This window comes from Macrosteles quadrilineatus, unplaced genomic scaffold, assembly GCF_028750875.1.
Source record: "Macrosteles quadrilineatus isolate MER2022 unplaced genomic scaffold, UCM_ALF_1.0 Scaffold_1__1_contigs__length_201487025, whole genome shotgun sequence".
Classification (NCBI taxonomy): Eukaryota; Metazoa; Arthropoda; class Insecta; order Hemiptera; family Cicadellidae; genus Macrosteles; species Macrosteles quadrilineatus.
This window is the reverse complement of record NW_026542594.1, coordinates 163,817,627-163,833,821: the sequence shown is the minus strand read 5'-3', so window position 1 is coordinate 163,833,821 and position 16,195 is coordinate 163,817,627. Positions and strand designations below refer to the sequence as shown.

General features: G+C 37.0%; 1 protein-coding gene across 1 annotated transcript in view; it reads left to right on the top strand.

Annotated features, from left to right (window-relative positions):
- Window positions 1-1,070: 1,070 nt before the first annotated feature.
- Window positions 1,071-16,195, top strand: part of LOC128988783 (serine/arginine repetitive matrix protein 2-like) — a 38,848-nt gene continuing 23,723 nt past the window's right edge. The window contains exons 1-3 of the mRNA XM_054410417.1: window positions 1,071-1,135; window positions 6,511-6,599; window positions 14,357-14,454. Of these exons, the coding sequence (XP_054266392.1) occupies window positions 6,534-6,599; window positions 14,357-14,454 (164 nt within the window). The 5' untranslated portion in view covers window positions 1,071-1,135; window positions 6,511-6,533. The remainder of the gene's footprint in view (window positions 1,136-6,510; window positions 6,600-14,356; window positions 14,455-16,195) is intronic.

Sequence of the window (16,195 nt, the reverse complement as noted above, 5' to 3'; positions counted from 1 at the left end):
GCCCCTGAGCTGTTGGACATAATGTAAGACTAAATTACTTACGTAAATCCCGTCACAGCTCAATAAAATATGTCTATTCAGGACATGTTTCGGTGTTAAAACACCATCGTCAGCTTCAGGTACAATGTAGAGTTGATCAGTTGTTAACATCGTCAGGATAAACACAGTACGAATACACGAATAAATACATAAAACAATTAAACATTTATAAAACAGGCCTGTTCTAACAAAAGATGACCGACCGCACAGGTAGCAAGGGACACCCTAGACCAGCTTATGCTTATCAGTTGTGTGAGAGAGAAAGAGATATTGGGCAAGGATCAGCTGTTGTAGGATGGTCGGAGTTATTGATGAGTGAATTAAAATTGGTGTGGGAACTGAAGTAAGTATAAGTTTTCCGTTGGGCCAACGTTGGCAAAACGATAACATTTTCGCCATCCATTTCCCAACCATGCTGACCATTTCCCAACGCTGGGACAACATTGTGTGCTACTTTGGGTGGCCATCTCCTTGACCTGCCTGGATGCCGTCTTGCCTGAACCCAAGATGGCTATCAGAGCAAGCTTTAATAACACACTCCCAGCTGAAGTCCGCAATCTGGACATAGGACTTTTAGAGTCACACTGACGGACTATTTCGTGTGCAGACCTATGTATTTTATAAATGAGCTAGAGGACACACCACCCACCTTTTGTCCTGCTGCCATCGTTGTTAGTTTTTATTTTTTTTTACAATTGATGCAATATTTTCCGACTTAGTTGGTCACCGATGCAGTATTCAAGTATCAAGTAAGTAAGGTTTGGTATTTTATTTAAATTGTTATTACATTTTTTAACTATATCTACTAACCTACCCAGTAAGCTATGTATTACCATAGACGGAGTATGTTTTATCTATGGTATTACTGGTTGTTAAAATATAAACTTAATTCATTGACCACTTTCCGAATTAAAAAGCAGACATTCAAAAATTAAACAATTTATATAGTAATGTTTAGAGCTAATGCTAATTTCCTGTAATCTAGATACAGCTCGCTTCCCACGTGACCACAGAAAATATTTTTGTTAAGTTAAGGTTAGGACAGTCGGCCGCGGTTTTCACACCACATGGTGTTGTTCTTAAGATAATTATAATTGTAAGTATATCTATATTTATTGTAATTTATACTAAGTATTAACAAAATTGTATATGTTAACTGTAGTTTATAGTTCTCTGGTGTATAAAATTTGGATATACAGTGAAAAAATATGTTTTACATGGTCGTTACCCAGACCACGTTTTCCAACTCGGCGGATTGTACATAATTCTATTTTTAGTTTATTGTTTGTATTGATATAATATCTCATGAATCAGTAATTAAGCTTATGCATGATCTTATCGTTCTCCCTCATTCACAGGTAGTAATTATAATAGGGTACTTACAATCTTAAATTTGGTCTGTAATTTTTGGCATGCTTGATCGATTAACTTTCACCTTGAGAAGTAACCTAGGCCAATTAGGTCTAGCTTAAAACTACTTTAACTGTTTATTTACATCTAGGCCGACGCTATTCTATTATTTTGGTTTTATGGTTTTTGTTGTTAGGACATTTTATGTACCTTAACCCTCCAAGTGTCCATAGTTTAGGCCTTAATGTCCACCTATTTTTGGCGCATTTGCAAGGTTTTATTAAAACGGATCTGAGAAGCTTAAAACAATGTTAATTCTAATGTTCTATATACCATTTTGTTTGGAAAATCATGGGCTTCAATATTATATATAAAACATAAGGAACATTTTTTCAAAAAAAAAAAAATTTTAGGTAAAAAAATATAATTTCGAAAATTTTCAAAAAAAAAATAAGTTCGCGCTCAATGAAATTGTATAAATTATAGGCCTATAAATATTTGAAAATAGCCACTTTGTTCTAAATTTTATGAGGATTACAAATATATAAAAATATAAGGAAGTATATTTGCAAATAAATAAGTTATGGGCAAAAAACTGATTTCAGTACATAGCGTTTAGCTAAGAATGCATAGCCTAACCATAGCTAGGAATCTGGCTGATAATTTACATCAATATCACTACCTACTTCTTCAGGATCATCAACCAGCACTTCAAAACCACTTAAATCTTCTTATAATGCACCACGTATATCACTACCTACTTTTGATTTTTAACACTAAAACAATGATAAACGTAATAAAACACATCAGTCATCGGTCCGGGGGAACCTAGCTGTTTACAAATACACGCACGTCAGCTGTCTGCTACAATATTTTCGGAACTAAAATGAATAGCGCTTAGAGACAGACCTCTGGAGAAAGCTTAGAATATTACGGAAAGAACGATACCTAACTCGATCCAGTTCAATCCGATTCAGTCAGTCATAGAGCCTTCGCCGTAAACGATGTCTGCGTGTTGAAAAATCGACAAGTAACACTACACAAAGTGTGCTGCTTGTCGAATTTTCGTCAAGTAACACTGGGAGGGTTAAATTAGATTAACCTAGTTTAAATTACTGTTTACCCTACCGGTAATAAGTTAGGCCTAGCCTTGATCCTCAATCATAGTTTTCCAGGCCTTGGCCCAACTTATATAATTCAACCTTATCCGGTTTTAAAAACTTCTACTGTACTCTAGATGTATAATATTGTAAATTTAGCACTTACCTAACTTATGCTATTTCTATGTAGGCCTAATGTAGCGTAGGTGACCATGAACCTAAGTTAAAGCTCATAGCCTAGCCTTGATCATTTTACATCTCAATATTTTCACTTTTAAAGAATAAGAAACAATGCAAGTTAAAGTTATGGCAATTATTCTGTATGTCTACATTGGGGAAAGATGTAATTTTGATAAACTTATACCTACCGTTATCTTTATCTTCTTACAGTTTTTTTTCACACTGAGTACAAAAATGCAAACAGTTTTGTCAGAGGGTTTCCTAAATGGCTGTAAAACGAAGGTACTTTCCTTTTCAATATAGTATAATAGTAATAGTAGGCCTAATAGTATAAACATAGTAACATAATAGGGACGGGAGAAGGTAAGCTTACAACTTAAGTCAACGTAAAAAGTCAGTCAGCTTTTATAAAGTACCGTACCTAAGTTATTTAGCCAATTTGTAGACAATAAGGTGTAGGCTAGTTTAAACCCCACATGACAGAGTTAGGTAAAAACTGATTATTACCTCCTCAATCCCCTTAGATTGTAACGCTATTGCTATATTATTGTGGCTAAATATAGGTTTACAGTAAATGCCTTAAAAAATGTAAGTATTAGAACACCAAACACACATCAAGACTAATATTTTATGGCTTGTTTAATCATCCCAAGAAAAAGTTATCTTTAAGAATTACCTAGCAACTGCAAAGTTATTGTTGCGCTTGTTATTCTTATTCCGGACAACATACTGTCCCCCGTGACAATTTCTCATCATGGCTAATATTAAAAGGGGGCATGGGGGCGGAGCCCCCAGCGAGCACAAGGCGAGTGGGTACCTATAATGAATCATCCTACCTATACTTAAATATATATTTTTTTTGTCCTAAGGACGCTAGGCACGAGCCTGGAATTGTTTTTCACATTAGGTACTTCAGGCTAGACCTAAGGGTTGCGGCATTATCACTTAGATAAAATCCATTGGTCACTTGGCGGGGATCGAACCCGGGACCTCAGGGACTGAAGTCCCGCGTTCTAACCACTACGCCAGCTTGCTCCCCCACCTATACTTAAATATACAACTCATAGACATATATATAGGACTGAAATAGAATATGAATTTTTGTGTAGCCTAATAAATAATGTTGAATTTAATATCGTATAATTTGTCTTTCTATTTTAGTTTTAAGCTATTACCGTAGGTCATGGCTCATGATAAGACCTGGACCCTGGACCGATTTACTTTTTCGTTCTGACGTCCCCAGAGGCCAAAAACACCATTGATATCCTCAGAGGCCAGAAACACCATCCATTCAAATTCATATAGGCCTACAGTATATATATTTGTGTCCATCAGCGCGATAACTCAAGCAAAAATTATCTGATTTTGTACAAATGTGTAAACCTACGTTTATTCTAACGAGTTTGCGAACCAGCATAGTCGGACTATGCGAACGAGTTGTGGGGTAAAATTTATTTTTCCCATTTTTGACCCCAAAAAAACACAAAATTACATAATTTCTCTCCAAACCAGTTTGTAGAGCTTAAAAAAATAAATAATTTTGTATATTAAAGCGTTGTTGTATGCCCAACGGTCACGGAGATAATTAAAAAATTTGTAAATTTAAAATTCCCTTGTTAAAATTCTTATAGGAAATTTTTTAGGACATTACAACAGTTTAAACTATTTTTTCCAAAACATTACACTTTTTTCTTAAAATAGGAAAAATTAACCAGAGCAGATAACAGCCAGAAAATATAGATTTAAACTGTTAAAGACATGTATAGTTAAATAAAAAAAAACACTACAAGTACCTATATTTTATGTCAAACCTTTTTTCTTGTCATATGCAAACTTTCCGGAATTTCGCTTTTTCAGCCGAAAGAATTTCTAATAAATGGTAGTTATCAGTCCAAAAATAATTTTAAATAGGCCAATTATGGGCTTAGCTCACTCTTTTAGGCTCTAGTTTCTTATTCAAGTGGTTGTAAAATAATTTTTTTACTTTTCTGTACATCTGTGATTCCAACCCGATGTAACCACGCGATGAGACTGGTTCCCAATTACTCCATGCTGGGGTAATTGGGACCTACTTCAAAATTCTGTTTTTACACATAATACATGATAATCAACACTGCAGCCAAATATAATTATTGATTAATTATATGTGGGATAAAAAAATATGGGTCCCATTTCCCCACACCGGGGTAATTAAGACCCATTTTTTAAAAAATGTATAAAATTAATTTTTAATTTTTTTTTAAATTTTAAAGCCCTAACAAACAATTGCTTAAACCTTTAATGTGTCAATAAATACATTTTGGTATGATTATTAATTCATATAATATATATTTTTTGTCCTAAGGACGCTAGGCACGAGCCTGGAATTGTTTTTCACATTAGGTACTTCAGGCTAGACCTAAGGGTTGCAATAAAATTTTTTTTTATTTTTTTACATCAAACACAAGATTACAATTATTCAATAATTTGTGATGAAACCCCTTTAGAATGCCTAAACTTGAACGTATTTACAATTTTGTTTAAAAAAATAAATAATACAAAATTTACAAATTTAAAAAAATAGCTCCCAATTACCTCCGGGTCATAATTCCCCCACTCTACCCTATTTAAATATGAAATAAATCTGACAATTTTTAGGGAATATTTGATTAGAAATCAAGCTGGGTAAATGGAAATTTGCTTAGTCTGCAGGTTTGCTGTGGCGGGGGTATTTGTTATTTTATGGGGTTTTTATGGGAAAATAACATAGGCCTAGCCTAATTTACAATAACTTTCTAACCATAATTTTTACAGAAATGGAGTCGTACCATTTTGTTCAGAATTTAAAGGGCTAATTTATATGGGGATAAAACACCTGGAGATACCGGTACCATGGATTAGAAACCTACACAACAAATTTCATCGAAATCGGAACACAGAGATGTAGTCCCTAGCTCTGTACACATCCAGACACACAGATATCACTTCAAAAACCACTTTTTTGGGTCCAGGGGAACCCTAAAAGGAACTCAAAACTCAAACTCGAAAATTTTGACAAAAATAATACTTTCTCCATATACTATGGTATAGGGGGAGAAAGTAAAAAAATTTCAAATTTAAGATCTCCATGTTATTCTTATGGAGAATAAGTAAACTGTTGTAATTTGCTTGTTTATGTATATATTTTGATACTTGGCAAATCTATTTCTTTCATACTAAAATTGTTTTACTAAAAAAAACCACACTTTATTACCCTCCTTGTAGCAGCTAACCTAGGTACTCGTTAGACCTAATGTTATTGAAGTAGATTTAATTGAAAATCAAATCAGGCAAATGGAAATTCACTTAGTCTGGAGGTTTGCTGCGGTGTGAGTATTCATGATTTCAACTCAAGCTCTTATAATTTTTGCTGTGTCTCATTTAAATGTTCTGTAGGCTTTTTGATTCTCATTTTTAGGGTTTTTGTTTTTATGATTTCAATTCAAGCTCTTATAATTGCCGTGTCTCATTTTAATGTTCTGTAGGCTTGATGACTCTCATTTTTAGGGATTTTGTTATAGCTAATTAATATTTATGTTAAGCAAATAATTTATGATAGTTTAAAAAACTGTATTTTAATTTAAAATTAGTGTGGTAGACACAACAATGAAAGAATTTTTCTTTTTATTTAATTCTAATCTTATATACTAAGTGGCATGGTAGGGCCTATATGATTCATGTTCTTATGACACACAACATTACCTTACAATAATTTGTTATATTTATTTTACAAAAAGTGGACATATGCTTTATATCCAAACATTCCATTGGTCACTAAGTAGAATTTATCAAATATTATGCTATGATATTCCTATTTTTTCAGTTCCAACTGTATATCCAGTCAACATGGAAACTGGTTTCCTAAACCCCATTCATGATGAAGAGCATTTCTCTTCTCCCTTTTACAATCAGGTACATTCATTTTTATTTCATATTACTTTAATTGATAAGTTACATTACTGTAGCCTTTCTGGTAGATAAAACAATGGTTAGGCATACAATATTTTATTCACAGTGTCAGTTACTATTTTTGGAATGCTTCAACAGGATGTCCACTGACCGGGAGAACCAGGAATTATGCGTGATTTTTTTTTTGGGGAAAAAATCGGATAAAAACTGGGAATTACATATGCGTGAATTTTGTATTTTACCGGGTCAACTCAATCAATTTGCCGCGATCGCGTATGACGACGATGACGTTTCCGTCACCGCGGGAGACGACGATGGCGTTTCCGTGACCGTGGGAGACAACGATGATGTTTCCGTGACCGCGGGAGACGAGGATGACGTTTCCGTGACCGCGGGTGCAGACGATGACGTTTCCGTGACCACGGGTGCAGACGATGACGTTTCCATAACCGCGGGTGCAGACGATGACGTTTCCATGACCGCGGGAGACGACGATGGCGTTTCCGTGACCGCGGGAGATGACGATGACGTTTCCGTGATCGCGGGTGAAGACAATGACGTTTCCGTGACCGCGGGAGTCGACGATGATGTTTTCGTGACCGCGGAAGACGACGATCACGTTTCCGTGACCGCGGGAAATGACGATGACGTTTCCGTGACCGCGGGAGACGACGATGACGTTTTCGTTACCGTGGGAGACGACGATGACGTTTCTGTGATCGTGGATGAAGACAATGACGTTTACGTGACCGCGGGAGTCTACGGTGAAGTTTTCGTGACCGCGGGAGACGACGATGACCTTTCCGTGACCGCGGGAGACGACGATGCCGTTTCCGTGACCGTGGGAGATGACGATGACGTTTCCACGACCGCGGGAGATAACGATGGCGTTTCCGTGACCGTGGGAGACGACGATGACGTTTCGGTGACCGTAGGAGACGACAATGACGTTTCCATGACCGCGTGATATGTTACGATGATGATGTCCAAACGGCCGCGGGATATGTTAGTGTTAATGATTTTACCGTGATCGCGCCTGCGGATGATAACGTTTCTGTGACCGCAGGAAACAATGATGATGTCCAAAAAATATTGTTTGACGATGATGACCACGGGTGCAGACGATGACGTTTCCGTGACCACGGGTGCAGACGATGACGTTTCCATGACCGCGGGAGACGACGATGGCGTTTCCGTGACCGCGGGAGATGACGATGACGTTTCCGTGATCGCGGGTGAAGACAATGACGTTTCCGTGACCGCGGGAGTCGACGATGATGTTTTCGTGACCGCGGGAGACGACGATCACGTTTCCGTGACCGCGGGAAATGACGATGACGTTTCCGTGACCGCGGGAGACGACGATGACGTTTTCGTTACCGTGGGAGACGACGATGACGTTTCTGTGATCGTGGATGAAGACAATGACGTTTACGTGACCGCGGGAGTCTACGGTGAAGTTTTCGTGACCGCGGGAGACGACGATGCCGTTTCCGTGACCGTGGGAGATGACGATGACGTTTCCACGACCGCGGGAGATAACGATGGCGTTTCCGTGACCGTGGGAGACGACGATGACGTTTCGGTGACCGTAGGAGACGACAATGACGTTTCCATGACCGCGTGATATGTTACGATGATGATGTCCAAACGGCCGCGGGATATGTTAGTGTTAATGATTTTACCGTGATCGCGCCTGCGGATGATAACGTTTCTGTGACCGCAGGAAACGATGATGATGTCCAAAAAATATTGTTTGACGATGATGACCACGGGATATTATTTGAATTAGGCTACGATCGAGAAAAATGATGATAACTTTACTGTAATCGCGGGAGACGATTATATTGTTTCGGTTACCGTTGCACAATATCAGGATTTTGTCACGATCACGGTTTAAGGATTAGTTTTTAATTTTCGGATTATTTAATCAGTACCTAATATATAAAAATTGAATACTTGTGTCAGGCAATATTAAGGTAAACAGCCCAAACTCCGAACGGTTAGAGGAGGTTAGGTCATTCTATTGTATTTTTATCCTATTTGGTTATATCCAGGCTTGATTAATAATTGTTTTACAAGGATTTATTATGAACTAATATTAAATTTTATGTCACAAACAACAAGTATCTCCTTGCAAATATTGTAAAATAACGTAATACAAGTGCCGAACGTTTCAACCATGAATAGCCCAATACCGAACGGCGTACGTCCCAAATCCGAACGCTGGTTTCCCAAATCCGAACGAGTCTGGTCTCCACTCTAAACACTGGATTTTTTAAATTGAACCACTTTGAATTTAAGTTTTAAATGCCGTTGATATAAAAAGTAACATACCTGATGACGACATGAGCAGAAAGCGACGAAATAACTCGCAGTAGTATCAAACTACTAACTACTACGGCCACGGCACGGCCACCAAGATTATGTGTTTTTGCCCAGTCGATTTAACAAAATATACTATAACAACGCACAGTCCAAGGGAAAAAGCAAAGTATTAAGCTCATTTTAGTGGAATGCAAGTTACTGGTTTGCGTGACAGTTTTTATTGCAAAATTAAATACAGCAAACTTGAATTTAAAAAAACACTTATTTACAAATTAAATTATACACAATGTGCAAAAATGTCTACTGACGAGAACGAAACATAAAAACATTAAACTTTTTCTTAGAATGCAAAGAAATCTCGTCCCTCCACAGCGGGTGAAATTTAAAATTATTTCCAAATTAAAATCAACAAACTTAAAATAAAAAATACACTTATATACAAACTATACACTATGTACAAAAATTACGGGAACGAAACTTTAAAGAACATTTAACTTTTCCTTTGAATTCAAAGAAATCACGACCCTTCACAGCGGGTGAAATTTAAAATTATTTCCAAATTAAAATCAACAAACTTAAAATAAAAATACACTTATATACAAATTATACACTATGTACAAAAATTACGGGAACGAAACTTTAAAGAACATTTAACTTTTCCTTTGAATTCAAAAAAATCACGACCCTCCACAGCAGGTGAAATTTAAAATTATTTCCAAATTAAAATCAACAAACTTAAAATAAAAATACACTTATATACAAATTATACACTATGTCTCAGTAGAAAAAGTTATGACATAAGTTTCGTTCCCGTCAGTACAATTTACAATTTACGTCAGTACGAGAACGAAACTTATGTCATAACTTTTTCTTTGAATGTAAAGAAACCACGTCTCTCCACAGTGGGTGCACTTAAAATTTGGACTATGTCTGTTAATGGCACGTCATTGTCGAAGTCTTCTTCTTCAGGCCATACAAATTTGTTTCCTCTTCTGCTAAGATATTTGATTCCGGCTTTGTCGTTTTTGATTGATTTTATTTGGCCAGGATAATAATCTTGTTTCCCTTCCACATCATAAGGGACGACGACCCAGCTGTTGACCATAAGATTTTCAAGGTCCTTGGGGGCTACAACAACGGGAATTTCTTCGTCCTGGGAGTCACTATCGCTGTCATCGGGTGCTGTTGTTGGCCGTTTATTGCTATTTCCTTCTTGTTTGATCGTTCTCTTTACTTCACGTATCATTCGCCGCCGTTCCTTTTCTTCTTCCTTTTCCCTCTTCTTGGCTTCTCTTGCCTCCATGTACTGTCGGTAGGTTTCTCCCGTAATCGCAGCTGGTGTTGGGTCTCTTTTCTTGACTTTTTTCTTTATGGATGTCGGGGAGGGATACTGCAGGCACCTTTTAAAAGGTGATGGCATACTATTGGATGTGCAGCATTTTGATGGAGTGGTGTAAGCTGGTAGGGGCATTCCTGAAATCAAAAAGAAAAAACATAACACTTCAAATAAGCATCTTAATGTAAAAAAAATACTATGAGTTGATAATAGAAAGATATGAATGTTTAACTTAATTACCTCGTTGCGTTGGTCTAAAGTATGTCTAATGAATAAATCCTCTAAGTTACCTGCAGAGCTCGTAGTTTCTATTTGGCTGCATGATGGCTGGTTGGTCTCAGATGGGAGATCACGTAGCCATTCAGGATCAGGCTGCTCAGGAACATTGTTTTCAGGCATGCTCTCCAAAATATCAGTGACAGACACCTGCAACAATAGGCATGTTTAACCATAATAACTTGGATAATAAAAAATATTTCACTATAATGAACACAGGTGGTTGATATGAATTTCTAACAGTGGTATTTAAGGGTTGCTGTTAAGATGCAACCACCAACCATTGCCTTGCATGTTGGTGATGAAGTGCTGCCCCGACAACGTGCCACCACGACAACCCCCAAATCGGATAAATGTGTGGTGTCAGGCTGTCGTGATGGTACGTTGTTGGGGTGGTACCTTTATGTGCTCACCGTTTTCAACCGTGTAGGATATCTTAACTTTACTTAATTTGTTTTAAGTTGCAGCACAAATGTTAAAATGAGTCTTGCATTTTTTACTTATTTTTACTGTGTAATGTAACTTAATCAAACTATTAAACGGGACCTACCTCGATTGATATGCCTTGGTCTGCGTTGGTAAATCCTAGGCTGTCAATGATGTTCTGCAGACCCTGTTCGTCCACGGAAGAGTTGCCGTCTGCAATTATCCGGCCCTCGACGATTCCGGACTGGTCACTTCCGTCTTCATGAAGGTCGATTGGAAAGTCCAGCACGTCGTCCACAATTTCTTCTTCAGCAGGTGTTAGGGCTGGTGGCCGTTTAGGATCCGGAGTTGAAGTAGTAGAAGGGTCAAATGGAGGTTCGTTTTCCTTCTCCGACGCTGATATTTCACATTTTAGGGTGGCAAGCTCATTTTTGATGGAATTCCATACTTGGAATAGTGACTGGTCTTCTACTTCAATTTCTCCGCGGGCAAACTTCTGGACTTTCTCAAGTCCCATCTTAACCTCGAAATAGCTCAGATGAGCTCGGATTTCTTCGGCCTTTCGTTTAAGGTTATTTGTCTTAGCAGGTGTATTCGTTTTTTTGAGGATGAGGTTGTAGTGAACTTTTTCCGGGTCAAGGGTATCCAGACCAGTGGCCTTAAACCCATTCACTACAACCTTCGCATCCAAACTGTCCAAAACTGTTTTCAGAAGAGGTGAAAACTCTTCTCGCTTCAGCCTCCTTCCATCATGTTTGAACCGCCAGTCATTAACACAGGTCTTCCACTGTGTTTTTAGTGGCCGAAACACGGCTACATCAAGGGGCTGTAGGAGATGCGTGGAATTTGGATAAAGGGCTATTACCTCTATGTCATTCTGCGAACAGTATGTTGAGAGATGGAAGCTCATGTGTGAGGTGTGCCCATCGATGAACAAAACAATTGGAAAATCTATGTTTTTCGATTGAAGCCAAGGATGGAAAATGTTCGCAATGTACTCGTAGAATGTTTCTCGAGTCATCCACCCATTCTCCGATTTGCCTAGTCCCCAATCGGCAGGGAAAGTTCTGACAATGGCAGGGGGCACTCTTTCGTATTTAAAAACTACCATTGGTGGGGCCATCTCTCCTGCGGCATTGGCATTTACCAGCACTGTCAAACACTCCTTTTCATCGTTGCCAGTTTGCTGGTAAACCGCCTTTTCACCTTTTCTGGCGAGGACTGTTTTTCCTTAAGGGCATAGAAAAAACGCCGTTTCGTCGGCGTTGAAAATTCGACGAGGATCAAGGAAGATGTTGATTAGTCCGTCGGCGTTGAAAATTCGACGAGGATCAAGGAAGATGTTGATTAGTCCTTTAGACTCTAGGTAGCTTTTGACCTTGCCGAACCATGCCCGGATGTCTCCCTCTGTGACATTGGCACGAGATGATGTTAATGCCTGAGAGACTCTTTTTGCGATCTCGGGATGGCGGCCAAGGAATAAGTTGAACCACTTGTCACCAGGGACATTGTTTTTGAACGGCGTTGGTCTGTTCAGGTCTTTGATGAGCCGGGCAACACTTTCAACGAGCTGGTCTTTCGTGACTGGAAATCCAGCTTTGGCCACGTCCAATGCCCACTGTACAATGTGGCGTTCTTCTTCATCAGATAAAACAGCTGGACGGCCGATCGGGGCGTTCTCCTTGTATTTTCCTTTCAGCTTGTCATACAAAGTAGTCTTTGGGACTTCATACGCTCTCGCTGCCGCGGATATGGAGTACCCCTCATTCTTGACGGCATCCAAAGCCTTTTCAACGTCTTCTTGCGTGTATCTTTGTTTGGATATCGGTCGGCTTGGAGGAGGCATCTTCCTGCGAACCACAAAATTTGTATAGATACAAGTAGCCTACACATAAAAAAACATTAAATAATACTTTACTTTAAATAAATTGTTTAATGAGGTACTGCTACTGAGTATATTAATAAACAAAACCTAAAATAATGCACAAATAATGTTGTCTAACTTAACTGGAACTTAGGCGATGTCAAAATTGTTATATTGGAATTCATTCTTTAAAAACGGTCAATTGTAAGCAAATGTTGGACAATTACAAAGTTTTTTTCTATCCTTGAAATATGTTGCAAGCTTTAGAATAAATTATTTTCACTAAAATACAATATTTGGTTAAAATTACAACTTATTTCAATCATTAAGTGAGCCGTTCGGAATTGGGAATTACCAGACGCCTAAGTCCCGAACGATCGTTCGGATTTGGGCAAACCAAGCTTTTGGCTTGCCTAATTCCGAACGGCTTATAATTAATAATTAAATCAATACTTCTATAATGTATTGGCACTTAAAAATAGCTTTAATGCATCCTGAATAGTTTAAAACAAAGAAATATGTAAATGGTTTAGTTTAAGTAATGAAAAAACCTTATCTCACTTACCTTACGTCTTAGACGAAATCGCAGCGTCACTCCCGCCAAACTTCGAAACTCGTAACGGTCAACTAATCCACAGCCTTCTGAATCTACGCTTCAAATGTTTCAAAACGGAGTGAAGTTGATTTTTATAGATCGAAAAACGCTGAATACGGTGGCAATCGTAGTTTAAACCGTAGTGGACTGAAATTCTTAATATTTCGTTTTGAATCAATTTCGTTCGGATTTGGGCAGTCGTTCGGCGTTTGGGCAGTTTACCTTACAGCAATTTAAATTTTGTTTCTTTACCTGAGAATGCTCTTTCCGATAACTAAAATAGCGAGCTGTGTTAGCGCTAAAACAGCATTGCGGGAGTTGGCTCAAAACACGTTTGAAATTTTAGTATAAAAAGTACGACCGGAACTACCTACCTGGAATATTTTTTTTACTCATGAATTTTTTCTGGTTGTCCTGGTGGACACCCTGTACAATTTTTAAGCAGCTTTGCTGATTAGCAAAATGTATCACAGTGTTGATTATTGTGTTTAAATGAAAATAACCAATTTTCTATTGCTGCTCTGCTTATTAAAATGTCTGCTCATTTTAAATGTTATTTAAAAAGGACTAGGCCTAAGATATTGTTTTTGTTGTTGTTTTGTGTGTTGTAATCTCAACATTACCCATCAATTTATGGCTTTGCAATGCATCAAATCCTTTTATTGGCAATAAAGAATCACTTATTTGTATATTATGCTTATTTGTATGCTAAAATAATCAATCCAGTTGCGGTTTCCCCCTAAAAAAATTAAACTGGGAAAGAATTTTTTTTAAATCTTAAAGGATTAGGCCTACAAGTCAAAAAAATATAGGCCTAGATAAGATCTGAAAATAAAATGTATTTGTTTTTCTCATTTATTGGTTTTTTTAGAAATATGCTTAATAAAATAGGCAATTTATTATGATGTTTCATAAATTATTTTATGAAATTTCAGGGTCATGAACTTGATGCCAACGAACACATACTTTTTGGGGAGATGATAGTTCCCGAAATTATTGATTATGATAGTCTGTGGCCTTCAAACGATGACACGTAAGTAAATCTTATATTATTAAAAGGAACCATTAATTTTCATGCAACAAAATGTTTCAGGAATGATGAAAAATTTTGGGATACATCTTAAATTCTGTGATGATTCCTTCATTTGCTAGATAGTATCTGACCTGAAACTGATTTTGTCTAGGAATTCTTTAGTCAACATGTCAGTAATATGTACTTTGATATTTTCATGTTATTCCTTGTTAAATTTAATCATATACAAATTGATCAATCATACTGACACACATTATATATAAATTTACATTTTTGACTTTTTATTATTACACTTTGTATCACTTTGCAAGAAGGTGTACAGTAAATCATTAGGCCTAGTTAAAACGAGGTTACCACCGGTCAGAGATGTTACTTAAAGCTTGAACCCAATTGGCAAGCATGAAGAGTTTATTTTTGGTTAAGGACACAACGATACATGTCTGGTAGAATGCACATCCTATGTTGATTTTACTTTTATTAAAAACAAAACTCAAGTTTAAATTATGTTCTATCTGATATTATTTATTTTGAAACACCTCTTATTTTATTTAGGTTAAAAGTATATATAAGTTATTTAAAAATTAATTTTTAAGTTTACAATTAGGAATTGTGCTTTGAGCATATTCAGGCTATGCAGGTCAAATATGACATTAATCTGGTGTCATATTTTATTTAACAGGGATAATTTAACAAATTAACAAATAAGTATTATTTAGTCTTTTATAATAAGTTAAATACTTGTGTTATCATTAGGGCCTACAAGATTTTCAATATAATAAACAGTAGGCCTATTGAATAGGACAACTGAGTTTTCACTTTTAGGTTTTTCAATATTTTTAACCCGCCACAGCAAACCTGCAGACTAAGCAAATTTCCATTTGACTGATTGGAGTTTCGTTAAAATATCTCCCTGAAAATGTAATATTTATTCCCTTTTTAAATAACATAAGTTTAAGCCACCCTTATACAGTGTGCTGCAGCGGTTATGTTAGGTTGGGTTATCTTAAATAGAAAGTATGACTCATCTGGTATCATAATGAAACAAGGAAATGCCTACAAACATATTTATGATAACCCAACATAACGACAGCAGCGCGCTGTAAAATAAGTGACCTCCTTATAATACCAAAGTAGACCTACCTTTACAGTTTTTGATTTTTTCCTTAAAGAGTCGATGGAGCCTATACGTTCTAACTCAAAAAACAATTACAAAACTACAAAGACAATTTCTAATCCCACAGTGCCCTAGATATTTAAATTATAATCACTATGGGAAAAAGTTTGGAATGGTAAATAACCCGTAAGCAGCTGTTTGAAATTAACCCAAGATGGCCACTAGCCTCCAAGGACTCTTAATAAGTGCATGAAAGTGCTTCAATATACATGCCTAAATTATTATTTTTTATGCTCTACAAAATGGTTTGGAAAGAAATTGCAAATTAACCCATTTTTACCCTATAAACCCCCGTTCCCACAGTCCAATCATGCTGGTTCGCGAACTTGTTTGAATAAGTTGACAAATTTATACTAAATTTCATAAAAATCGTATCATTTTTGCTTGTGTTATCGTGTTAACGGACATATATATAAATTTGACTGGATGGCGTTTTTGGCTTCTGGGGTCCTCAAAATGAAAATCGGTCCCAGGTCTAGGTCTTACCACGAGACCTACGGCAATAGCTTATTCCCTATATGGGAAATTCACTAAAAAGAGATCAATGCATTCATAGGAAAAAATGTT